The sequence below is a fragment of the Phaenicophaeus curvirostris genome, chromosome 5 (genome assembly GCF_032191515.1).
Source record: "Phaenicophaeus curvirostris isolate KB17595 chromosome 5, BPBGC_Pcur_1.0, whole genome shotgun sequence".
NCBI classification, from domain to species: Eukaryota; Metazoa; Chordata; class Aves; order Cuculiformes; family Cuculidae; genus Phaenicophaeus; species Phaenicophaeus curvirostris.
In genome coordinates this window covers 19,123,222-19,149,929 of record NC_091396.1, presented here as the reverse complement: position 1 = coordinate 19,149,929, position 26,708 = coordinate 19,123,222, and the positions used below count along the sequence as shown (strand labels likewise).

The 26,708-nt window shown below is 38.6% G+C and overlaps 1 protein-coding gene across 4 annotated transcripts in view; it reads left to right on the top strand.

The window, feature by feature from the left end:
- Nucleotides 1-2,171: 2,171 nt before the first annotated feature.
- The window catches only part of LOC138721106 (mucin-5B), a 46,593-nt gene continuing 22,056 nt past the window's right edge, over nucleotides 2,172-26,708 (top strand). Inside the window, exons 1-20 of one of the 4 annotated variants that reach the window (XM_069857776.1) lie at nucleotides 2,172-2,474; nucleotides 5,018-5,216; nucleotides 6,869-7,124; nucleotides 8,592-8,706; nucleotides 10,071-10,158; nucleotides 12,128-12,261; nucleotides 12,650-12,875; nucleotides 13,539-13,664; nucleotides 14,411-14,528; nucleotides 15,790-15,928; nucleotides 16,426-16,527; nucleotides 17,540-17,609; nucleotides 17,865-18,002; nucleotides 18,666-18,830; nucleotides 19,695-19,789; nucleotides 21,306-21,432; nucleotides 24,282-24,534; nucleotides 25,539-25,591; nucleotides 25,984-26,084; nucleotides 26,391-26,542. In XM_069857776.1, coding sequence (XP_069713877.1) covers nucleotides 5,135-5,216; nucleotides 6,869-7,124; nucleotides 8,592-8,706; nucleotides 10,071-10,158; nucleotides 12,128-12,261; nucleotides 12,650-12,875; nucleotides 13,539-13,664; nucleotides 14,411-14,528; nucleotides 15,790-15,928; nucleotides 16,426-16,527; nucleotides 17,540-17,609; nucleotides 17,865-18,002; nucleotides 18,666-18,830; nucleotides 19,695-19,789; nucleotides 21,306-21,432; nucleotides 24,282-24,534; nucleotides 25,539-25,591; nucleotides 25,984-26,084; nucleotides 26,391-26,542 — 2,540 coding nt within the window. In that variant the 5' untranslated portion in view covers nucleotides 2,172-2,474; nucleotides 5,018-5,134. Of the gene's footprint in view, nucleotides 2,475-2,538; nucleotides 2,867-4,662; nucleotides 5,217-6,868; nucleotides 7,125-8,591; nucleotides 8,720-10,070; nucleotides 10,159-12,127; nucleotides 12,262-12,649; nucleotides 12,876-13,538; nucleotides 13,665-14,410; nucleotides 14,529-15,789; nucleotides 15,929-16,425; nucleotides 16,528-17,539; nucleotides 17,610-17,864; nucleotides 18,003-18,665; nucleotides 18,831-19,694; nucleotides 19,790-21,305; nucleotides 21,433-24,281; nucleotides 24,535-25,538; nucleotides 25,592-25,983; nucleotides 26,085-26,390; nucleotides 26,543-26,708 lie in introns of those variants that run through there. The other 3 variants (XM_069857777.1, XM_069857774.1, XM_069857778.1) reach the window with 3 other exon arrangements.

The window sequence follows — 26,708 nt, the reverse complement described above, 5'->3', positions numbered from 1 at the left end:
ATGGTCGTTCTTCTCCTTCATAAAAACACAGGGAGCATAAACTAATCACAACACACTAAGGGCAGTTAGCTATTGGGTGGCTAATTCTAACTTCCACAACTTAAGCAGGAGCCTTGAAAGACTATAGCCCCATTTGTCTTGTTTTTCCTCTCTCTGGATAGTCATTTGAATTTAAAAGAAAACTGATACTCAGCCACTTACAAAGCTGCTTTTATTTTAGTGGCTACAGTGCTCAAGGCAAGGCAAGATCTGAAACTTGGCTGACACAGAAAAGTTAGCCGCTTACTGTGAAATATGATGGTTCATGTTGGAAAGGTCCCAATCTCATGATTCCAGCAGAAATACTCTGACAGAATTTTATATCGGGTTCTTAATAGGAACATAGTGTAAGTCCAATAGGGGTAAAAAAACCCAGGTCAATGTTGCTTAGTTTCTCACCTCACCCTTTTCTCTGGCCCATATCTTTGCCTTTCTTTTGGCTTGCAGTAACTTTCAGTCATGGTGGACATGGTTACTGGGCATGAAATTTCATGTAACTTCGGGGTTACAGAGAGCTCAGTATTAAGTATGCAGTGGCCTGTTCTGAATTGTCTTGGCATCCATGAAACAAGAAATAACTTTTTAAAAAAGGGATGGAATCTACTCTAGCCGGAAACCCATAAATCTCTAATTTTTAAAGAAGAATGTTCATATTCTTCTCCACATGGGTCCTTGGATTCTGTTTATTCTGCTACTCTGTATGTTTCATCACGGTGTCTTTTTAAAGAAAAATCTTTCAAGAAGAAATGCTCAAGGGCCCAAACTCCTGACAAAATAGTTTTCCATGCAGGGAGTCTTTCTTAAGTGAGGAATGCCAATAGGTCAATGAGACCTGTGTGCACAAACATCAATCAGCCACGTCATTATCCCTTGTGTGCAGGTATTGAAAGATCTACATCTTCTTAAAAAGAAGAAAGAAAGCAGAAAAAAGGCAGTTAAATGATTCCCTGTGAACAGGAATAACTAATGTCTTTGATTAGTCCAGGGAAAGTCAAGAAACCCTATGGCAAGATGAGAGGTTGAGGAGCTTTGTGTTCATGCTAAGGCAAAATGTAAGAAAACACCCAAACACCTATCAAAATTAAAATGCTGAAGGCATTCTTCATGTATTTTAGTCAGCAGTGACAGACATCCATTCCTTTCTTTTCCTCTACCTGTTACAGATCACCTTATACTTACTGCCAGCCGTTTCAGCTTGTGTGGTGGATGCATCCTACTGGATCAAATAAATCTTTGATTCAAATTTCCTAAATTCTGTGGAATTATACCAAGGATAAACAGATCATCCATGTTCTTCTTAAATTCTTCTGGCAATGCAGAATGTTGTAACCATCAGTTATATAAAATATTTTGCCAAATTCACTTCAGATTTTTTTATCACATGGATTATTGGCACAGGAAGGCTTGGCAACAAATCCAAATTAGTTGTTTTCCTAGCTAACATTACCTTGTTAATGAAGTACACATCATTTCTTTAGAATTATGATCTAGACAGGACTTGTAAAACACTGTTTTATAGAGGATCACATTTTAAGAAGCAGTACCAGATTTTCTAGATATTAACATATTACAATGGATATTAGAAGCTTTCCAGGCTGAACCCCACCAGTGCTTGGACTGACCCAGGATGTGTTGAAAAAGTCTTGGCAGCCTTAAAGCTTTACAATGCATATAGGATCATCTTTTTGACACAAAAGTATGATACAAATGAAACCACCAAGCTTCAGTAAGATGGCTGGCTATGAATGCCATTAATTCACTGGATGCCCACAATCTGAATGCCTCTTTATTAAGTCTGCATAAAAAAATATGAGAGGTGAGTCACTGGTGTATTACATTAGCTTCATGATGGTTTATCTCCAGTGAGGCAGTGGCGATAAAGAACCTGAGTTAATATTAACCTATTTTATTTACTAAAATCACATACCCTTTAATGGCAAATGATCCATGAAATGTGCTGTAAAGGGGCCAAGAGGAATTGTTCTTTTTGCTCTTTCAGCTGCAGAGGAGTGAAGGCCTCTTATGCCACAGGGCCCAATAAAGGGAAGAGTTATTAATCCCAGTATGCCCCTCAAGGGGGAATAGTAATAACTTGTAAGCATGCAATAGCAATGATTCAGTGGTAAGTGATCAACATATTCACAAGCTCCCTGTCAGTCTGACTTTCCTTCTGAAAAGCTACTATGTATTTCTTCTGGAAACCTCAGTGTTGCCGCACTTCAATATAAAATCTTCATTTGATTGCAAAATCCCTCCCATATCAGTAGCCCTGAAATCATTGTAGAGGATTGAAGCATCCAGTGATCTCTAAGGAATGTAGTCAGCAGTGTCTGCGGAGAAGCCAGAAGTAGCAGCTCTGGTTAGTCACTGGCGGAAACTCTGCTCCCCAAGAAATGGCAGAGGAATTGCCAAAATGTCGGAATAGACAAGCAGAGGTAAGAAAATGTCTAGATACAGAGCAAGAGGACTTAGTCTTCTGTTTCTCTGAGTAGCAAGAGATGTGCTCTTGCTTTTCTCAGGAGAGGAGCCCAGCTGGTTGATATTACTTTCTCTGCTGAGTGGAGCATAACTGGATGGTGGTTCAATTAATTACTTGGTTAGTTTTGTGTGTTCCTTTGACGCTGTTTTAACATGTGCTGCTCATTTTCTTCCCAGGTCCCTAAGCCTAAGTGGGTCTTGCAAGGTGAAATCATGCCTTAGCTCATCCTTCCTTCCCGCTGTGGCATGCCCCTGAACCACCCTACATATAGATGACAAAGGGCTGGAAGTTGCATTTGTCAGCCTCACCATGTCTTTGTAATTTAAGGCTGAAGGCTATCTTTGATCAGTGGTTTGCATGTAGTTCCTGCTGCTTTTGTGCTGCATGCTGGAAATAAAGGGATTTTTTCCTTTGGTCAGGAATCATAATCCTAGAGTCTTTTTCTTCTTTCTGCTTTCATACCAATATGAATGAAATAAGTGTCTTGGTTGCCTGGGTAGGAATGAGAAAGGAAGAGGAGGTCCATGATTAAAAACAAAATGGACTCTATCTCAGCAGAGTTCTGCATTTGGATTTTGAAACTAGCTTTGATTTTAGAAAATGAATAGGTTCCATCTCTCCTTCTTTACCCTCAGCTAAGCTCTCAATGATGTAATGACCTATGAGCCTTTTTTCCTGTGCTTCACAGCCCTTCCCCACACCTGTTCTGTGTCCTGTGTTCTCTGTCTGAAGTTACCATGGGAATCAGCTGGATGTGAGTGTTACTATTGCAATGTATTCAATTTCAGATCATCCTCATGTCTACAATATCATATCTTCGCAGTATGGTTTATCTACTAAATCTCCTGCTGATTTACTTTGTAACTATTTGGGTGGAGATCATCAGGGACTATGCATTGTGATTAAAAGGAAAAGCACAGAAACCTATTCTTTCCATCACTAGTGTCATAGAGGGTGTTGGTTCTGTATTCCAGCCAAAATGGCAGGGCTTCAAGAACAGACTTTACCTGCCAGTACTGCCCTGCCTCAAGTGTGAATGACAATGGAATTAATAGGGCATGAACAGTGGGAAAGGGGTAACGTGAACTTAAGTTTCATGTACTGCACAATGTTCTCACCCACCAGTGCAGGATTTTCTTAAGAGCAAAAGCAGCAACAAATCTTCACTTGACAGATGTTTACACCTGCAGTTCTGCAAACCTCTCAGTAAGTAACTCCTAGCTGTGTACGGTGAATGGCTAAAAGAAGCAGTGGTGTAACTTTAGGACACTTAGCTTTGTATATGCCAGAAAGCTTGGTAAATCAGTTCTCAAGATGCAGTTCTCAAGGAGCAGTTTACTATCTGCCAAACAGATAAAAGAGCGTGCACATTCCCCAATGAGTGCATGGACAGACTAGAGCTAAGGACTTGCAACAAGGGTGAAACACAAATCCCCTTTAGAATGTATTTGTGCCCACTTACTGCTGGGAATAATTTTGGCACTAGTGTATTCCCAAAGGGGCATGGAGCAGCTGAAAGTGTGGGAATGTCTGTTATAAATGTTTGATTTGCTGAGACAAGGTGAGAAGTTTCCTCTCTGTCAGAGGTGGTCCCCCATGAAACAGATAAGATGAAGCAATGCTAGATCAACCTGTGCCAACAGAGCAAATAATTATTGAAAACAGATCCTGAAATTACTGACCTCAAACATCTGTAACAGGATATCTAAGAACTGTACTGCTGTGGAAAGTAGAACAGCTCAGGACTGTATCCACTGGATTTTTTTATGGGTTTTGGTAGGGTATTGAAGTACTCTGAGAGCACCAAGGGATCCCTTTGTAGCAGTGTAATTTAGGAGGTGAACAAATGTATGGTGTTCTACATTTTGGTGGGACTTGGGCACTGCTCCTTTATGCTGTTTGGAGAAACCACCACCTCTGTGTGCATAAAAAAGTAAATTAACTTCCTGTGTCTCACTGATGCTATTAAATCGCATTTGTGCAGTAGAGGTGAGAAGTCCACACTGTGTGGATTGAAGTCATTTCTGTTCTCTTGAAGCAGTAAATATTTGGCTGTTTTTTTAAGATATTTTGGATATACTTTTTAAAGGACATTGCTCTCCTGCTTAAAGTTTTTGATCTAAATAGACCTTATGCTATGCTTGACCTTAAAACATTCTTTGCTCTAACATTTAGAAGTTGCCATCAAGCTAGCAGAAACAACAGATGCTTTTTCTTGAGCTGGGGGACTACTATGTTTGTGCTGAAGCCAGAGAAAAGCTCTGAAAGAGGGCAATGATTGCTTGTTTTGAAAAACTACTGTTGCCAAAGAAAAAGCATCACTGTAGGGGTGGGATGTGGGAGGACCTATATTAAAGAGAGGAAATAAGAAAAGGACAGCTCTCTGTCTCCACATAAAGCACAAGAGAACTGGGTACTTGTTTTGCCTGAAAGACAGGAGGTTCCTGGGTGCTAAACATGAACAACTGAAAGAAAACTGAATGAAGCTCCACCTTTCAGGGACCCTGCCGTCAATGTTTTGTTCTCACGCCAACTTCTTGGACTATAAAAATCTGCCTATAAGCCAGGAAAAAGCACTTCCCTGGAAGGATTGTCAAGTTACTGGTTCATGGCAAGATGGAAATAAAAAAGGGGAGGTCATTTTGGATCTTCTGCCTAATTTGGAGTTGTTGCAAGGGCAAAGAACCATTTCAGATAGGTAAGAAAAAAATTCAATTCTCAGGTTATTTGCTCACATATTACTCTACATTGGTGACAAATAGAGATGTCAAATGAAGATGTGTAATATATTCATAGACAAGCTGTAGACATGCCAAATACTGTTTAACATTGACCATTTTCATCGTTAATGTCAGCCATTTAAGTATTTTATCTTTTTCTTTCACTACTAGGTAGTTTATAAACCGTTTTTTGTACCGAGTGACTAATCTTAAAGAGGGGAATCTCTGGATGCAGTTTGCATCATAAAAAAACAGTGACAAGCTATTTAACGTACTTTACATATATTCTTTATAGAAGAAGTATGGTACCATAAAGTCTGCTATTGATAAGTATGAAATAGTGCATTAGAAGTAATTGCATATTTTGTGGTCAGCTGCCCTGTTACCTCCTGGTTTGGTTTTGAACATCTTATTCTTTCCCCAGTGTCTTAATATGCAAACAATTGATGCGACAGTTATTATGATCTTAGTAATTCTAGCAACTCCATTTCCAAGAGTAGCCAAACATTCTCATTTCCAGTCATTATTGTGTAGAAAAGTGCTAAATTACCCTACTCCACTTTAGTGATGCAAACACCTATGTCAAATTACAGTCCCTTTAGAAGGCTCTTTCTGTAAGGACTTTTCAGCACATGAGTTTGTGTTGCACATTTCTACCATCAAGAACTGAATTTTTTGATGTTCCCCTGCTGGTTCACCAAGTACCTTAATGACTCTTTTTTTATTTGATCTGTGATGGATGTCTCTGTTTTATTTTTTCCTAAATATACTACATAAACAAAACAAAGAAATTTGCCCATTTACATTTGTCATTCCTTCAGATGGGCTTAGAAGAAGTGCTAAAGACATTTTGTAGCAAGCGTATCTTACCTAGTTCAAGGTGATTTATATTGGCTTTGTGCAGCTCAGAGACAGGAAACCTACTTTCTGAAGTGATGTTTTAAATGCACTTAAAGTAAGTATCAATACCTTCAACAGAGATACAACTCAGAGATTCAAGACATGAGTTTTAGTTGAGATGAAATGCAAGTAGCTCTGAGCTCACTGCTGAAGCTGCTGGCAGCCTCAACTGCTGAGATCAGTGGCTGCCATTTTGCTGGAGTCATGTGCCTTGTGGTATCTCCTGGAAGGGACTTAATCCAAGACTTTGACCCAAAGTCTTGCCTGTGTTAAGAAGAAGGATTTCAAAACTGGAAATGAGATGTAGGCAGCCAGGATGGAATTCCAATCACTTTAGTTTAGATATCTACAGTGTAAATACATCTGCAGTGTAAATGCCGAGGGGTGCCATCTACGTTTGCACTTCTCAGCAACTTTTGTAGAAAATGGAGAGAAACATGCAATCCTGGAGAATCTTCTTCCTACATAGATGTGTAAGGTAGGGAAGCTGAACATCTTCTGCTTCTCACTGTTAACTTCAAAAGAGCCTGCAATCATTTGATTACATTGGAGGTATCTGACACGGGCTTCAAAGGTGTAGTGATATGAAACTCCTTCCTATGAGCTAGTGTCTTTCAGGGGTTAACATTATTGCCTTTGAAAATCTCACATTTACTGTTTTTCAACAAAAAACCCCAAAGCATCTCATGAGGGGTGAATTTCTAAGCTCCTTCTATGACTTTTTCTTTAGTCCAGGTCTCTACTGTCAGTAGGAGTGAATGTGCCACCTGGGGCAATTTCCACTTTCATACATTTGACCATGTTAAGTTCACTTTCCCTGGAACCTGCACATATGTCTTTGCTTCACACTGCAATGACAGCTACCAGGACTTTAACATCCAAATCAGGCGCAGTGATAAGAATAGCTTCCTGATCTACTTCACTGTCACCATTGATGGAGTGATCTTGGAGGTGAAGGAGACAGGCATCACAGTGAATGGGAACAGGTGAGTAGACTATACAGTTGTTTTCTTGTGCAGCAGTTTTATTGCTATGTATTAGCAAGAGGTGATCTGTCTAGAAAGTGGTCCTATTCTGCAGAGGTGCAAATGGTGGTGTATGATATGTTCATAGCACTTTGAGAAGGGTATTGTGAAAAGCCCACTTCATAGTTGTGGAGGAGGCAAGAAGCATGTACACTACATCTACCAGGATCAACACCAATATGTTAAGCAAAAGGCAATGTGTATGCTATAAAAACAAAAAGTGTAGGTTTCCTTAATGTTGCTTTGATTTGGGAGGGAGAGGTGAAAGGAAGGAGAGAAAATGAACACTTTATTTATAGAAGGTTGTGATTTTGTAGAAACTTTGTAGTTTTTTTCTCAAAATATTAGTTCTATGGTACTAACACTACTGTTGTGTGTTGATGTTCAGGAATATATGGTTCCTTCATGAAGAGATTTCTGTTTCCAGATAGATTAGTATAGAAAACTGCACTGCTTTGTAGATCACAGCTTGCCTTGTTATCTTCTTACACAAGAGACAGAACTTTCAGAAGTCAAAATCCACACCTTTAATTCCAGTTTGAAATGAACCAGAATGCAAACTGCAAAAAGGAGGGTAAAAATACTCAATAAGTAAGAAGCCATATGCAACAGTAGCTGAAAGTTGGTACAGTTTTAAGGACAGCCCTCATTTGAAGTGACTTTCTCCCAGCATATAGGTGTGAAGGGCCAAGGCAGGCTTTGACTCTGGGAAAAGCCTTCAGAACATTGTTGGAGAAAAATTGCAAGCATACAGACTGCTTTCTCTTTACAGCCTTCTAAAAAACAACAAAATACAGAATAGCATCACTCAGTTGTAATTACAGTATCAAAACCCAAATGTATCTTCTAAATCAAAGGGGCAAGAAATATAATATCTTTTGGCCATTTACTGATTTTCCAAGCTTTTCAGTCTCTGGGAAAATGAATGGTAATTGTCCTGGTAACAAGAAAAAGTAATGTAGATCTAAGTCACATCAGTATATGAGTGATAGAACAGCCATCTTTTCTTACCACTGTGATTCCTGAATTTCAAGGAAAGCCAGGAGGGATGATGAGAACCTGCAGTGTCCTTTTGGGGAGGACTATATTTCCAGTATTTTGATCTTGTTCCTTATAATCTTTTGGGTTAGATCCTCAGGGTATGTAAACAAGTAGATCTGCATTGGTATCAATCCAGTGGCTAATATGGTGTTGACACACCTGTGACCAAAACACATTTTGGTCTGGATTAAGGTTTGTAAAAGGTTGCAGTGGAACGATGGTCATGCCTAAATTTGATGTATTGTGTGGATGAAGTCTGACCTTGAAATGAATGTCCCCATGGCTTATTTAGCTCCTTTTGATGCTAATTCTTCTTCCAATATTTATGAGATCATTTAATCAGTCTTTTTCTTCTATGAAATCTGTTTTGTTCCCTCCATTTTCCAGGATCCCCATGCCCTTCAGCTTGAAGAGTATTCTGATTGAGGACACCTGTGCTTACTTCCAAGTCACTTCCAAGCTGGGCCTGACACTCAAGTGGAACTGGGCTGACACTCTCCTAGTATGAACAGCCAGTTAGTTGTTCTTCTCTTGGTGAACCTCAGCTGAAAAGCAGAGCTGGACGCAGGCATTGTGTTGATATACAATATTGTGGGAGGGATGTGTACTGTACCATAAGCTGATAGGTACATACTAAACTATGTGATAGTTTCATGGAGCAGGGTTATCGAGTCACAACCTCTAAGCATTCCCAGCTAGTTTTGTGCGACAAAAAGTGCCACTGCTAACCCTGGAGAGAGGACCTCTGTAGTTATCTGCTTTGTCCATGGAACACTGACAGCAGCACAGATAGTCCTTCCAGCTCTGACTTATTAGTTACCCTCTGTCTTGATATACATCTTCTGCGAGACATTAATCTGCATGGCCAGTTCAGACCTTAGCCTCTCTCATTCAAGCATCTTGATATGCAGAAGTTCCCCTTTCTACATTCACCCAGAAATATCCTCTTCTGCAACACTGTGTTCACAATTTTGGATGTGAAAACTTACTTTATGCAATCAGGACTGAGATTGAGTACCATGTCATGTTTTGCAGCTCAGAAAGACAAAGAGGGCAGAAGGTGAATAGGGAGGGAAAAAAAAAGCTATAAAGTGATATTCGAATTCTAATTTAATGACACATTTTCTTCCCCCTTTCAACTGTACTAATCAGTATCTGAACTATTATAGACAACACCTGCACAGTGGACACAACTCTAGTTTGACACACTTTTAGGAAAAGCACTGCTTTTTTTTTTTTGGTTGGACCTCAGTGATGCCCATCCTATCCTCCAAGCTTGCAGAACTGATTAGATGCAATAGTTCTGTCTAGCAAGGCAATAATATTCTAACCTGGGTCTTCACTTCATTGTCCCTGAGTATGGGCAGAACAGATTACACTGGACAGACCCACCCTTAGAAGTGCTATGAAGTTTTCCATTTAGCCTATGGACTAGAACAAAGCCTTTGATATGGCTGAAAGCTAAGAAGAAGCTGCTTGTTCACAGCATCCAGCATCAGAGTACAGTTATCTGACACATGCAGAGTGGAGCTGTGGTACTTTGCAAGAAGTACCTCATGTCTATATACCAATGTCTCTATACTGGCAGGCACAGGTCCAGGGATTATTCCAGTATTCATCATGCTTTGGTTAGCTCATTGTCAGGTAGGAACAATAATTTCTTGAGGATTGTCTTCCAATTTAAATGCAACCTGTCTTCAGGTAAGTTTTATGGCAGGTTTTATAACAGAGAAGGAGACTGCTACAAATTGGTAGTGAGCATTTCTGCTACTGTGCTTTTCTACTGTGAGCCACGTTATAATATGTGCTCCTAATGTAGGGAAATGCCTTTAAACTCTGGGTTTCCTCTTCCCTTTTGTTTTTTAGCTGGACCTGGAAGAAACATACAAAGAGAAAATATGTGGTCTGTGTGGGAACTATGATGGCAATGAGAAGAATGATTTTATTTTGGATGGTAGGCTATGAATATAGCATATTCCACATGGAACAGAACTGTTAATATGAGGCACAAAACTTGATATCTGTTTCCTATAAGCTGGGTTTCAGATTTCCTGACAGACACTCTGAAATACATGAACCTTTCCATATACAGGAGATGTATTTTAAGAGGTGCTGGGATTACTTTGGTTATTCTTCTGTTTGCAGACTTGCAAGAATCTCAAATTTCTTTGATCCATACTAGTTGCCTGGCTATCATGCAGCAGCATCACCAGGTTTCCCAGTGATAGTAGCAAACTTGAAGGAACTTGTAGTCTCACATGAGGCACAACTGCATTTTCTGTCCTTCCATGTGCACGACTTACAGTTGGGTGTCAAGTGTGATCATCATCACTGAGTCAGAGAGATTTCATTGAGCATCTTTGCCGAAACAGTGGTGCCACCCACTGCCACTTTCAGATATTGCACTGAACTGGAAAAAAGCCAATGTAGCAAACAGCTGAGGCTACAATCCTGTAGCAGGTTGTATGAGCAAAAAATCCCCGCATTCTGGGGTACAAGCTGCGGGAATGAATTCGAAGTTGTAGCATCATTCATTCATGTAATACCTAGGCTTCTTAAGTCACAAGGAAAAATATTGTTATCTACCTCATCCATTCAAAAGAATCCTGAGATTCGATTGAATATACTATTTGTAGTGATAGATTTTGTGTTCATTTTAGTACTTCATATTAAGCTTTTTGGATGCATCTTAGTCATTTTGCTGTCCTTTCTTACAAATGCAGTAGGTAAAAGCTAAAGGTGGCTCAAATTTTTCTCAAGTTTGCTACAGATAAACATTGCTTAAAACAGACTCTTCTTTTATGCATCTGATTCCACAGATAATAGGCTCCCATACCTGGGGACTAAGTGGCCTCCAGTATCCCTCCTTTCTGCTCTGAGAAAATCCCTGTCCTTAAGCTGAATAGTCATCAGTCAGTCCATCTGCTCAGGCTAAGATCTGTTGCACATGGAGGTCCAAAATGCCTCCTCACTTTCAGACTCTCTTTTCTTGAGGAAAAAAAATAACAGGAAATACAATCCCATTCCTGCAAGGAGAAGCTCCTCTTGAAAGATTTTTCTTTACATTCTTCAAAGTCAATTGAGTTCCTTGGCAAATCATATGGCTCCAAGAGCTCAGGGCTTTGGAAGAGCTTCTGTTTCCAGAAAATTTAGTGCTTAAACACCTGAAAACAAAGGTTTTGTGGAAGTCACATTCTCTCAGGCCTGCACTTAAAGGATTGAGCCAGTATAGGAGAATAAACCTGGTCAGAAATGTGTCTATCAAACTTTTTAAGAAAATAATGAATCAAAGAATAGCAATTTATGCATATTCTCCATAAAAACATAGGAATTTCAAACTTTCTCAGAAAAATTTCTTACATTCAGAATCAAGTTTCTGGTAATGCTTTGGGTAAGTGCATCCCTGTAGTTATTGTAATAGTTATGTATATATATTGCGTGCCTGTCCTCCTCCTGGTCCCTCTTCCCATCTTCTCTGGCCTGTAAAAAGGAATAGATTTCCGGATAATTACAAATATGTGCACCTAAACTTGTGCTTTATGTTGTCATAGTAGAAGGCAAACTGAAATATATGACCTTTACATAGGCAAATACAAGACACTGTCAGATCGATTACACCCATAATAAACAGAAGTCTCTGGAAGTGAAGAAATGCAACAGAAAGGTCAAGAATGGCATGTAATTTTAAATGCCCAGGCTGAATAGCAGGCCTTGGCACAAGTGTACTAGATACCTGTCAGTAGTTCAACAGAAGCTGTATCATCAGACTGTTATCCTCCATAATATGGATGCTATGGTTAAATTTGGGCTTTTGATGAAGAGAATATTGCCCTAGAGCCCAAAAATTAAGTCGATCTTCATAGCCCATTAACTGCTCTAAATAATTGCAAGAAGTTACTCAGATGCGTCTGGGGATTTTGCAGGGTATAAAATGCATCCAAGGCAGTTTGGGAACTTCCACAAAGTAGAGGATCCATCAGAAAAGTGTGCTGATGTGAGTCCAGATGACCACTCTGGAAGACATCCTCGGAGGGAAGATGATAGATGCGGTAAATATGTAAGTATATGTTGCCAAGAAGTATAAACTTTTCTGAACTGCAGTCCTGGAGAGACTATGTTGAAACAAGTTAATCACAGAGCATGTATCAAACCAAATTTTTCAGAGGTCTGCTCATGAATCTGAGGAAAATGCTGATATTACAGCTGAAACTATATCCTGCTATAGCGTTAAAGAAGTAGTGGGAAAATGCACAACTGAATGACAGCTTCCAGTCCAAGAAAAAGGACCTCATAACAGAAATTTACACTGGATGATCTCTGAGGTCCCTTCCAGCCTGAATTATCCTGTGACCCTGGAACTGTGTCATCAAAAATTGAGATACACATCATAAACCAGAAAATTGGTAAAATGTCAAGTATTGCTTTTCCTTCTTTTCTTTTTGCAGAAAAAAAGATGCAAGAAACTTATGTCCCGGTTTGGAAACTGCCCCAAAGTGGTTGCATTTGATGAGTATGTAGAGACCTGCAGTGAGGATATGTGCCGCTGTGCAGTTAATTCTTCTCACTCTGATTTGGTTTCCAGCTGCATATGCAGCACTTTAAACCAGTACTCTCGAGACTGTGTCCTCAGGAAGGGAGACCCTGGGGAATGGAGAACCAAAGAACTTTGCTGTAAGTAGCTGCTGCTCTGGAGATTTCTTTCAGGTTATGCATACACACATGTATTCCGACCCCAGCAGAGCAAAGCTAGGAGCTGTGTTAACTAATAAGTCTGCAGAAGTACTTTGATAGAAACATTGTTAATGGAAAACTTTTACATATTTAAGTGAATTATGTTCCTTAATTTGGAAATGTATCTTAATTTTGTCCCAGTTCTTCTTATGGCTGAGTTTTCTCCAGTCCTTTTTTGAATTTTACTATGCACAGTTAACTCATAAATAGCCTTCTTTTAGATGTTGAGATCTAAAAACTCTCGACAGAAGAAGTCACTGAGAAGTCTAATGTGTTTGTCCTTAGCTTGTCCTGTGCTTTCATACTCAGTAGTCATTGCTACCAAAACCAAAATTACTGTAAATCCAGGCAGTTCTTCCAAACTGTTAGTGTGGATTAGTGCTGGAATGACTGAGAGTTCAAGGAAAAATATACTCTTATGACTCAATAAATGATTCTAGTGTCCTTTGCTTGTATCTTGACTTCAGCCTACCTGGCAGTAGTAAAATAATTGCAAACGAGATACGGGCAAAAGGAGGAAGAGAGATTTGGGTGGTGATATAATGATTTGAGAGTTCTTATAAATGCAATGTTAACATACCCCATTTTCATTTGGTCTTGAAGATCGGGAATGTCCAAATAACAGGGAGTACATGGAATGTGGAAACCCCTGTGCTGACACATGTGCTGATCCAGAAAGGAGCAAGATTTGTAAAGCTCCATGTACAGATGGCTGTTTCTGTCCTCCTGGTAAGATCATTCACTTCCTTCAATGGGTCACACATACCAAGGGACAAAGAGGGAGGTAGTGGCAATTATGTTTTTCTTTAACTTTTTACACTAAAACCAATGAATACACTATTTCTTCTAGCGTAATTTAACAACATTCTTCTTGGAATAACCAGATCTCTGAAGATTTAAGATCCTGACACTGGAGGAGGGAAGGGAAAGATTTCTAAGGACTAGACAGAAAAATAATTGGTGCAGATGTGGAAAGAGTAGAAGTGTTCTCTAGATAGTGAGAATGCAGGTGAAAATGTATGACAAAGTACCTCCTTGTTATGAGGCTAGATCTTGCAGTAGCTTAAGTCATACATAACATAAATGCATTGCCAGGTATGCACATGTATAAGTTTACACATGAAGTAGAGGCTAAGATGAGGATCTGACTTCTGTTAAATTCACTTTAGAAATGGGTGGAAACTGTCTTTCATCCTTACAGTGTGGCACTTGATAATCCTACTCACAGTGACAAATTCCAGTAAAATGCAGAGATATTCTCTGGGGTTTGCATTGCTCTTGTTTAAGCTCTAGTAGGAAACATTTCTTGTCCATTAACAGCTGAAAAGACCTGGTGTGGTGTTTTCCTTAAAACATATCCTACTCATTTACAGAAATGTTGGATACTCCAGAGTTTTTTTTCTCACTCTAATCTTCCTTGATGGTGTTTCCCACACTCACCAAAGGAATATTAACTAGTCAATGTGTCTGAACAGGAACTATCCTTGATGACATCGGTGGCAAAAAATGCATCCCCAGAGACAGCTGCCCCTGTATGTTTCAAGGCAAAGTCTACTCATCTGGAGGGACTTACTCCACTCCCTGCCAAAACTGGTACTGTTGTGAACCTGATTGCAGTAACAAGGCAGAGGCATTTATTTCAGAGTGTTTTTGAGTTGTATTCTGTTCTTTTCTCTCTTTTTTTTTCTTCTTATTCCTAATATTTGTCTTAAATAATAATGCAAAACCTGAATTTCAACAGTATAGGAAAACTTCAAGGTAGTCCTCAGCTTCACATTGTTGCCACTCTCATTTGGAATTGCCAGCAAAAACTGAGTTCAAGAACTCAAAATGAAAAAAAATGAGACTCTTTGCTGGTTAGTTAGACTTGGCCACTAAAGTGAGGCAAGGAGTTATACCTCGTTACTCAGTTACATTTCCAACCAGCTCTAGATCTACAAAAGGCTCTTTCAAGGCCTGGATTGCAAAAGTCCTAATCCTTGAGAATTATTTGATTTAGAAAAAACTCTGTAGCATGAACCTATCTCCACTCTGCACAAGTGAAAGGTGTTAAGACCTCAGATGTGTGAGTTTCAAGGCAGTTTTTATTTGTTACTCTGATACCCATCTAGTTAATGAACAGCTGTATGTGTCATTTGAGCTCTGGTGACACAGCATATTTCTTGACTGTAGGCCTAGCCTTTACTACAGGGAGGAATAAAATATGCTGTGGTGTATGGTGGAGCAGGCCAGATGTTCTGCAAACCCATTTGGATCAAATATTTCTGGCATTTTGAAGAAATGCTCCTAAAATCTTATAATTTTGAGGAACCAAACTTGATGGGCTCTTGATGGTTCCTATATAGCCTCATCTGTACTTACTCCTCAAAAAAGCCTGAGCTAATGTGGTCAGGTTGTCCTCTTGCGTGCACAGCTCTAAGAATTTTAACTGCTCATTATCCCAAGTCCCCCACAATTGGTTGCTGAACTGTTGCACCAGCAACTTGCTGAACAGTTGCATCAGTAGCATAAAATGTTGCAGAATTCCAATTGAAGAGATTCTTTCTTTCTTTAAAGGGTCAAGTAAACAATTTGTGCCCTGAAACAGATTTCGTGCTTGATGAGCTCAGTGTTCCTCTGAAGGAGCTAGTTCAAGGCCTAGTGCAATTAACTCTCTTATTGAGAGGCATCCAGCCTTTACACTTTAAAGTCCTAACTTGAAGTCTTCCTCTCAGAGAAATTCAATAAGCAGCCAGAAAACAAGCTAAAAAGACAAAGAGGGTGCCAGCTGTACATATTCAAATACAGATGTCAATTCACCTTCTCTCCTTTAAAGCTCTCTCTATTCTAACCGCTCCTTTTTTGCTTTGTACAGTACTTGCAAAGGAGGCCACTGGAACTGTATTGCTCTGCCCTGTTCTGGAAGCTGCAATATAGATGGAGGATTCCATATAACAACATTTGATAATAAGAGATTCAATTTTCACGGCAACTGCCATTATGTCTTAGCTAAGGTACGAACATTCTCCCATTTCACTACTAAATCTCTTGAGTAGCATGAGGCATTAAGCTGTGCTAGAGCTTTATGTGACTTAATTATATAGCATCAATCCAGCAAAGCTCTTCAACACATGCTCAGTATTAAATGCGGCAAATTTTCTCATTTGCGATGGATTGTAAGCCAAATGCTTGATGCTTAATATCAAAGTCTTGCTGCTTCAACACAGTTTTACGTCTTTTCTTCAATGAATTGCTTCTTTTATTGGACGTATTAGTGTAGGTTTAAGCATTTCTCCACACAAGTTGATAGAAAGGAAACAGAGTGCAGAGGAAAAGGAGTGAACGGTATTGGTTTTAGCAGTGAAATAAAGAAGTTTGCAGTTATAAATTGAAGGGCCCAATTGTTTCATTTTTTTCCTTTTAGTCTTTCAGAGACACATTTTTCCCTTCTAGCTCTCTTCCTGTAACATGCTAACAATGTGTGCACATCCCTTTTCTCATGTCTTTTCAGAACACTGATGACACATTTGTTGTGATTGGAGAGATCATCCAGTGTGGGACATCAAAGACAATGACTTGCTTAAAGAATGTATTAGTCACAATAGGAAGAACTGTAAGAAATTTGCTTTAATTTGTGGCACATGTCACTTTTATTTAGGTTCAAAGATGTGATTAAATACTGTGGACTCATTTTGTTTTGTTGCAGTACTGAGGCTGCAAGATTAATACCAGCAGGTAGTATGGTGCATGTGTGTGTTTGTTTTATTTTACAAGACTTATTTCCTCTCCAGTTCTTTTCGATTCTGGCTTTTTTGTTTTCTTTAGAGGCAGATGGCTAAAAACTATCCTTGTCAGATTTCCCTCTCTTTTTTTATAACTTCAAGCTTTTTCACTTATTTCTTTTTGAAAGGTTGAAATTTCTGCAAGAAAATATACCCTTCATTTTTACAGTAATTCTGAGTCCTGAGGTCTTTCCTAATGCAATGAGTGAAGTAGCAGACTTTGTCAAATGAAGGCCAGTGGCTTCTCTTACTGAAGATTATGCAACGATTCAAATTGAATTCAGTGGAAGCCAAGTTAGGGCCGGTACTTATGCACTCCTAAAGTTATACAGATTAGTTCCATCAACCTGGTGCAGTCCTAACCTTGTTAGGAGATCCAGCATCCTAACCTCCTTCTATAGTCAATAGAGGTAGGCGGGGATCTCCAAAGGGCAAGTCAAGGCACCTAAGGTATGTGTTCTTCTTAAGGGGCCTGTCTCCCTCATTGATTATGGAGGGAGTTTGAGTCAGATAGCTGTCATTTTGGATATGTTACATATCCAATGGGATGGATCCTAAACTGCATGTCACGTGATTCTGAAAAAGAACTAACCTCATAGGTACGTGAGAACACTCAGTCAAACCTGTTGTTTATTAAGAGGGTTTTTCACTTTTTGTTATGGCTTAAAGGTTTTCTCTACATTACTGTATGGCATCTAGACACTGAGTTACACTGACCTCAGGGTTGATTATGTTTTGAAGACTCTACTTCATAATGCTTAATGAAGCTTTTTGAGGCGTTGTTGTCTGTCTCATGTCATATCCATTCACTACTGAGGGATTTTTTTTTCTTTTTCCTTGCAGACCATAAAGATATGTTCCTGTGGAAATATCTACATGAACAATTTCATTGTGAAGCTGCCAGTAAGCAAAGGTAAATGCCATTTTTCACATCTTCCACAGACTAGCCTACATCTATTTACAGAGGGATTTTTGCTCCTTTCCTTGAAAGGAACATGATCTTGCTCATTATTAGGTCATTTGACTTAGCTGGATATTATGTCTGTGACTCCCTGGAAATTCCTGTGTTACACTGGATACACTGGTAAATGGAAGTTCTGGTTCACTCAGCTTCATACATATCTGCAGGTGCATACATAAGTTTTTTTTTTCTTTTTTTCTTCTTTAGATGGCATAACTATCTTCAGACCCTCTACATTTTTCATCAAAATCTTGAGCTCAACTGGAGTACGGATTCGAGTGCAAATGAAACCTGCAATGCAGCTATCCATAACAGTCGATCATTCTTATCAGAATCGCACATCTGGTGGGTCACATCATGCTCATTCAGTTTGCTCTTAAACTGAGTTGTAGCTATTTGTCACTTTAAATGAACAAATTGTTTGATTTTATATTGACTTTGGTATGTTAGAATCCCTGGTTAAATCTATAGCCTTCTGGAAACAAAGCACTGGGTAAACTTTTCAGTTTACTGAAGAAAATTAGATAATCTCTGTAATGATTAGCATATGCAGGTCTTTTTCACTCTACCCATAAAAGCAGGTCGTCGTCAGAGACTTACAAGATGCAGATTGTGTTCTTAGTTTTGCCACCCATCTTCTGTTTAGTTTTTACGCTTCTGTTTCTTATCCGTGTAATGGGATCATGTCCTGTTTCTATGACTGGTTTCTTTTTCTTGTAAGCCTTTGGGGAAGGTACTTCTCTGCCTGCCAGTGTTAACTGAGGCACAATTAAGCAGATTCCATTCTATGTGCTATCACTAAGTGCTACCGAAATGCAAAAAATAGTATTTACGCCATAAGGACAGGGTCCTATCTGGTTTGTGGGAACACCAGAAAGTCTCTAAAAGAAAATGGGCTTTCCTCAGGTGAGGTTGATTATAGAGCTAAGAGTATTTGTCTAGAAAGCATTCCTTTTTCTATTCATGTAGTGATTTCTTCTTTTCTTTTGTCTCTGCCACACACACAAGGTCTTTGTGGCAATTTCAATAACATCCAGACTGATGACTTCAGAACAGTCACTGGAGCAGTGGAAGATTCAGCTTCTGCTTTTGGTAACTCATGGAAAACCAGAGCCAGCTGTTTTGACGTTGAGGACAGCTTTGAAGATCCTTGTTCAAACAGTGTTGATAAAGGTAGCAGGGTTATGAATGCTAAATAATTTTCACATGACGGATAAAAAAAGTATTTATAGAATCATAGAATCCCCAGATTGGAAAAGACTCATCAGATCGTTGAGTCCAACCATTCCTATCAAATAAGCCTCTAAAAGCCACTGCCATTGAGGCTGTTAGTAGAGAGAACGCAGTGGGGTTTGCAGGTCTTTAGGGTGACAGATTTGCTTTTAAAGCAAAGACTGCAATGCTAGGGAAAGAGCCAACATCATCTTCACTGATGATTTGAAAAGTGCACACAGCATGAATGAGAACAATTTAAGTTTAAGGCAGAGCATACTTTGTCAATATTGGACAAGATCTTCATCCGATCTAGGTGGTCACAGCTGTGCTGAAGTCAAGAGGAATAAGTTATCAACAGTACAGACTTCAGCAAGCATTGTTCTGTACTAGGTTTCCTGTCTTTTTTTCTCACTTTGACTGTGTTTGGATATATATAGAATTCAAACTGTACTCTCCTAGACATTGCCACACATAATTAAAGCTACTGCTCACAGCCATATGGCTGTGTTATTGCTTGACTATAAAGAATTGCTTGATTGTAAAGAATTAAGGAAGTTTGATGAAAAACTATGAAAAGGGGGAGCTTTTGCAGATATTTTCCAAATTCAGCTACAGTAATGTAAATTGTAGAGACATGTCTAGTCACCTATTTAACTATGATTAGCACTTTGAGATGTTAATGCCTTGTATTTCTTGCTGGCATAATCTGAACAGTTAGGTCATTCTAGGTCTGAGTGATACATGATATAGGTATCAAGAATATTAATTCACATAATAATGGGATTTAAGTGATTATAGACAATGGGGTTTTTTCCACTTCAGAAAAGTTTGCCCAGCATTGGTGTGCTCTTCTGTCTAATACAAGCAGTGTGTTTGCTGCCTGCCATTCTGTTGTGGACCCTTCTGTATACATCAAGGTAAGTACTGGTCTAAATGTTTAATCTAATCCAGAGACTGATCTGCCATGCAAGCAGTCTGCCCTAAGGGAGTGAAATACATTACAATAATGCCTGTTCACAAAGATGTTCACCGATGCTGATGAGAAAAATAATAAAATGAGAGTTTATGCAAGATATGCAAGCCTATTTGGCTGCAGCCCTGAAAATATTAAGTCACTGCTGTCACTGACTGTTCCATTGCGTGATCCAGAAGTAAACCAGGAAAAAATAGGTTTACTGTTTTTGAAAACTATTGACTCTCTGAAAAGCCAAATCAATGTTTCTCTGTGAAATTGAACTGAACATTTTTTCAGCCCCCTGGATTCCTTCTGAGTTGTTTTAAAATTCATGTCTAGGGGGAGCACATCTACTATATTTAAATCTCATTTACTACTGTGCAATCATGTTAGTTTCCTCCTATTTAGAATGCAAAAAGCTGCTCATAAGTACCTTCGGTGTACAGCTCTGTAATGCTGTTGAGGAAGTTGACTGAGCTAGAGAGTTGCCTCGTTTATGTGAATAGTAAAGAAGTTTCTGCAAAAAGACTGCCGATTTATGTAAGGAGTGTGCATGATACAACTTATTGAGAAAATACCTCAGCTTGAAATTTTGCCTACAATTTAATGTGGTTTTAGGTGCCTTTGAAAATACAGCTTATGCTTTACCTTGCCAAACTTTCCATCAGAAATTATGTTTGCTTGAGGACACATTAACTATAAGTAAAATAGGAATTTGCAATTTTCTGTTGAGGAAAAGCATTAACCAATTTCTTAAGGGTACATTTGTTACCCCTGCTGATACCATCAGATTTTAAAGCATCATTCATGGTAGCATTTTCCATGACATCAGTAATGGCAGGATAAGTTGCTGTCACCCTATCGCTCTTGAGTGACTGGCTGTATCTGAGTTCTTCTGTCTAGCCACCCAATTAATAGAACTCTAAGCTTTAGATTCCCTTTAGTACTTTAATGCCTTTCCCTACTTATCTAACTAGTTCTTTAGATGTCATTATGTTTGATTCCATATTAAGCTATCTTCTGTTAGGTACCTGTCATTTAACTGGATGTAGCTCTCTAGTTACGAGATAGGTACACAAGTGCCAGTCATATTGTGCAATATTTTGAGTTCTGTAAATTTTCAGATGATGTATTTTGACATTTCCTAGACTGTACAACCTCATGGGAGGCTGGTATAGACATGTCTTAATGCTTTAATGAATTATAGTTGCCTTTATCATTCTTATTATTCAACTATTCATGAGTGTTAAACACAGCATCATTGCATTTACTTGACAGCAATTGACTTCCTATTTCTCAGATTTGATTAGTATTTCATTAGCATGTATTTTCTATTAGAGATATTACAAATTAAGTTTCACTGGTGAAAAAACTTTTTAAAAAATAGGTTGGTTGACTGTTTTTTGCATTGCTATATGTCTCCTTGTTTCTTCTGTGAGCTGGGCATAGGAATATTCATGTCCTTTTCTGTCTTCTAGAAATGTATGTATGACACTTGCAATGCTGAGAACAGCGAAGTTGCACTGTGTAGTGCGCTCTCTACTTACTCCAGAGACTGTGCTACAGCAGGCGTGTCCCTGAAAGGCTGGAGGCAGGGCATCTGTGGTATGCATTCCAAAATACCTTGGAAAGGATTTGGGGGAACAACTCCAGGAGAGCCTAGTTTGTGGCAGGCAATATCTTTTGTGCTTAGTCATCAAGTTAGTGGGTCTTTGAAAAATACGATAGGCACATATTCTATGAAACACTCCTGTCTGTCAAAATCAGTTCAGTTCCACTTCATGCTCTTATGATGTATCTTCCTTGTGTAAAATATTAGGTGAATTCAGTACTCAGAGAAGCAAAATTTATAAGGTGTATTAATCAAATCACAACAAGGAATCGCAGTTAGGTTAGTTTTGAACACATGGGCCTCCTGATATATTTTAATTCTGATACTTTTTTTTTGCAGCTGATCTCAGCCCTCTTGTCTCAGATGTTACCCATGCAAATGATATTACTCTCTGCATTTTTCCATTTTAGAGTAAAATAGTAATGTTTTTTAACCAATATGTATTGGTGATATCTGAGAATGTGAAAGTTTTTAAAGGCATTTTGAGCTGCAGACTGCCTAATGAAAGAATAAAAGTTTCTTGGATATATACATTGTCACTAAATCCTGGGTTCAAAATCCACATATGTAGAATTTTTCTTTGGCACTGCCAGAATTTATTAAGAGATGGCGTCAGAATGAAACTCCCAAGTCCCCGTTTCTGAATTTTACTTCAGCATGTTCATTTTTCCATTGAAGATCAGATAGTTCAAGAGAGATTTCTCTATACCAACATGAAAATACATGTATGAATTTCTTGACTAATAATGCATCTGAAAAACAATTATTTTTATGCAGCTTTAATGCAGTTATGGTCTATTTAATTGCCTAAATAAGAGACTAGCTGGGATATTTAATAGAGACAAACCATGTAACCGCTATGGTGCTTTGTTAAAGGCATTTAAGATTGCAGTAAGAACAATTTAAAAAACCTGTGCTGAAATAATTCAAAGGGAACACAGTGTAGTGCACATCAAATTATCCTATAATCATCCAGATTTATGTATTAGACGCAGTTCCTGCTTATTGAAAGCTTTGTTATCAGCATAGAATTGCTGATATTTTTATGCCAAATCATGCCAAACCCGTGGTTTATAATATGGGTTAGACCCAAATCTGTGATCTCATGGCACAGTAGGTAATATTCATTCAAATAGTCCAACAGCCTCGAGGAACAAATGCTATGGCTTCGTCAGCATGATCATTTTAGGCCTTATTTAAGAAGAAATAATCTTTCCGGAACATGCCTGTGGTAAGACTAGAAGGTTGCTCGATTAATGAGTGAAAGAATAAGTGGGCCGGAACAGTTGCTCTCAGTGCTCTGTCCCACTGCAGGAGCTGGAAAGGCTCTTTCAGCTCCTGCATATATGTCCAGCTGTGTCAGGCTGCAGGCAGCATCCAAGGCAGGTTATATGCTAAAGTGACGTCTACATTGCAGTCAGTAGAGTGTATGACGTAAGTGAATCCTACTAGCTAACTGTTGCATTATGTGACAAGATCTTTCGTGGAAGCATGAACCATTACTTGAGTTACTGGTTTCACAGAAGAACATTGAGGCTAGTTGCTTCTGCTAAGTCATGGCATCAATCTGCTAGCACTCCTTGTGCTAGCTTGAAGCTGCCTTTTGTATTCTCATGTTCTCTGCACTCACCCCCCCCCCCACTTGTGGTGTGTGTAATCTAAGATCACAATTCTGTGACTGTGGGCAGTATAATCAAATAACCCTTGTATTATCAGATCTTCCTCTGTGAAAAACTGAAGCAAGAAAGTAAACACAATAATTTATTGTATTACTAGCTAACAATTAAGACATCCATTCAGGCAGATCTGATGTAAACTCATGCTCAACATCTTTACCAATATCTTTCTAATGTGTCCTATTTTGATTTACAAATACTAGTTGCTACACCTTCATAGTATGCTTATAAAGAAGGAGAATATGACCCGCCCGATTTATACATGCAATATTGTATCTGCTCTTGCTTAGATCAGGAAACCCATGAACAACTCCTCTGTGCTTTTAAATATACCTCTGAGTAGCTGAAAAACAGCTGTGGGGTTAAATCTGTGGATCTAAGACAGAAAGAGGTTCAAGATGACTAGATTTTAGTTCTCATTGAATTTCAGAAGAATTTGGATGTCAAGCTTTCTTGAAACTCACAGCCTTAATGGACGTGAGATTTCATGACAAAATTTGATGTCACCCCTATGGATCACTACTGTAGATTTTATGGCAGAGTTTTGAAGGTACTGTTTCTTGGAAACCTCTGAAAATTAACCAGCTTTTCACTGTCTTGCACAGTCAGTTGGGCTCTTTAGCTTTTGGTATTTTGCTGTTTAATCCACCCAGAGGTCTTAAAAACTCTAGTTTCTCATTACACCAAAGGCTGACAACAAGAGTTTTCCTCAAGACATCTATGAGAATTCAAGCACACTTCCTTTGGTAGCATCAAATGATTAGCAGAGTAGCTTGGCACAGCTCATTTAAAATTTACACCTTAAAAAAAATATGCTCATTTCTTAAATTATTCCCAGATAAATAAATCATTAGTAGAGAATAGAAAAATAATTTTTAATCATGAGTCAGAAGTTATTGCTTTCAATTCTTGGTATAAGATAGAAATATAAATTATATAAATTATAACATTCTACTGATTATCTTATTCAGTCAAGATACACCTTGCTGAGTATTTCAGTATTCAGTGTCACTCATGTAGTTTAGTTTATACAAGCAGATTTCCCTCAGGCTGCTGGAAGTTAAGGTCTTCTAGCTTGGAAAAAGCACATGCAGATAGCTGCATTAAGAGCATGAGTGATGGTGACACAGAAAAGGCCATACATCCATTTTATTTCTCTTGCAAAGATCCCTCTGAGGAGTGTCCTGAGACTATGGTTTATAACTATAGCGTGAAGTACTGCAACCAGTCTTGCCGCTCGCTTGATGAACCTGATCCACTCTGTAAAGTTCACATTGCTCCTATGGAGGGTTGTGGTTGCCCTGAAGGGACCTATCTCAATGATGAGGAGCAATGTGTAACTCCAGACGACTGTCCCTGCTACTACAAAGGCAAGATTGTTCAGCCTGGCAACTCCTTCCAAGAGGACAAACTGATGTGGTAAGCTGCTCTGGAGATGCAGGGGCTGCATACCTGGGGGATGTCTGGCTCACTGGGAAAGTGTCTTCTCTAATGCTTCAATAGTGTCATTTTACTGGAAGGAATAATGACAAATTTCTTCCAGATTGTTTCAAAGAAAATATTCCATGGCAGGAAGTACTGCCACAACAAATGTTAAGATTCTATATTCCTGCTAGCAAACAAGAACCTGAAAACATGTTAAGTGGAGTAATGTTTGCAATCTATGCAAATATCATCGATGTGTAGAAAAAAATATCCATATGCAGTGGAAGCTAGTTTTCTAGATGATAAGGAGCTTGGGGGTTTTTCTGTCTATGAAATGATATAACAAAGTGAAAAACATCCTCCAACACAGCATCCTCCAGACTGTTTAAGAAGTAGAAGTGTTTTGGGAAACAAACATAAAATCTCAATTTTCAAACTGAGTTTTTTTAAAGAAAGAGGGATAAATTACTGGGAAAATATTAAAAAGAACATATTTAATTTGCATTTGTGAAACACAATTGTCATTTTCTTATTTTCAAGCAGTTTGGGGCAGCAATGCAAAAAAACACTAGGGGAAGGTGATTTTGTTCAAAGAATTTATTTGTGTCGTTAGATGTTTAGTTTTCTCTCTCCCAAATCCCACATTTTTTCTAAGGATTCAACATGATTTTGGAGAGACAGATTAATTTAGTAATTAAAGAGGTCTTTTATTTAAGCAAGTAGTAGTCTCATCTTATGAAGTGGAAAATAGATGCTTAAGAAAAACTTGGTTTAAGAAAAACATACAGTAAAGCAGTAGCAGAGTGGCAGAGTTGAGTGTCTTAATCTTCCTTCTGGGTATGGTAATTCACGTCTGTGAACTTGATAGCTATAAATACTATTCATTTTGATAGGATTTTTTTATTTGTATGACTAGTGAAGTTTTGCAGTGTCTTCCTCTCTCGTAAGAGAGCAATGTGCAACGAGGTGATGTGTTTTATTTTATGGAATCTCTTTAGCAAATGCATTCAAGGAAGATTAGACTGCATTGGAGAAACTGTCCTGGTAAAAGGTAAGATATTGTTAAATAATGGCATTATGGTGTCGACTAGTATTTACAATGTTTTTTCTGTGTTATCTCTCACTTTCTGTAACATTCTGTATTCTAATTTAGTATTCCCATTTGTACTTTCTTCCTGAAATGTTCTGGTTATTGATAATAGTTGCCATTGTTAGAATGTCACCAGACTTGTTGAATACTTAAAATATGTTACTTTCCAAAGCTTAGAATGCCTCTGCCTTCTTCTCCCTGCACTGCTGGTGAGCAGAAGCAAAACTTAATAGAAGCTATAAATGAGGTACATGCTTCCCACTGAAATGCTCCGCTCTGTTTTACAATTGCTGTTAGCATCCTTTATTGCTTTCACTGAATTATGTTCCTAAAATATTTTCTTCCTTCTACAGATTGCCCATCTCCTATGTACTACTTCAACTGCAGCTCTGCAGGTCCTGGTGCAATTGGATCAGAGTGTCAGAAAAGTTGTAAAACACAGGACATGCACTGCGTAAGGACTTCACCTCCTAGCGGTAGCATGGGGGAACAAGTTTGTGCATGAATGATAGTCTTTAAAAAAATGCTGATGATAGCATGTTATGCTGTTCACAGACCAACTACTTTACACAGCAGCTATAATTACCCACATATCCATAATGCTTGTAGTTTGATAGCCATTAACTTCCAGTTATGGAATTTTGAAAAAAAAAATCCAAAAGTTTGGTATCCAGAGCTAGCACCTCTGCAGGTTACCTGAATTTGTGGCATTTCCTTGTGCATTAACGAGTTGCCTTATGGTCTATCTTTATATATGTAGTATGTCACTGAATGTGTTTCTGGCTGCATGTGTCCCAATGGGCTAGTGTTGGATGGCAGTGGAGGATGTATTCCCAAAGATCAATGCCCATGTGTCCATGGAGGACACTTTTACAAACCTGGAGAAACTATCAAAGTGGACTGCAACACATGGTATGTTATTCCTGGGAGCCTTTTAAAATAACACTGGTGTGTCATCAACAACTTTCTAGTTGCTAATACAAAGCACAGCAGTATGAAGGCTACTGTGGGGAAAAACTAACTCCAACTCAGCCAGAATAAATACACAAGGGAATATGGGGATAATACTGATTCATAC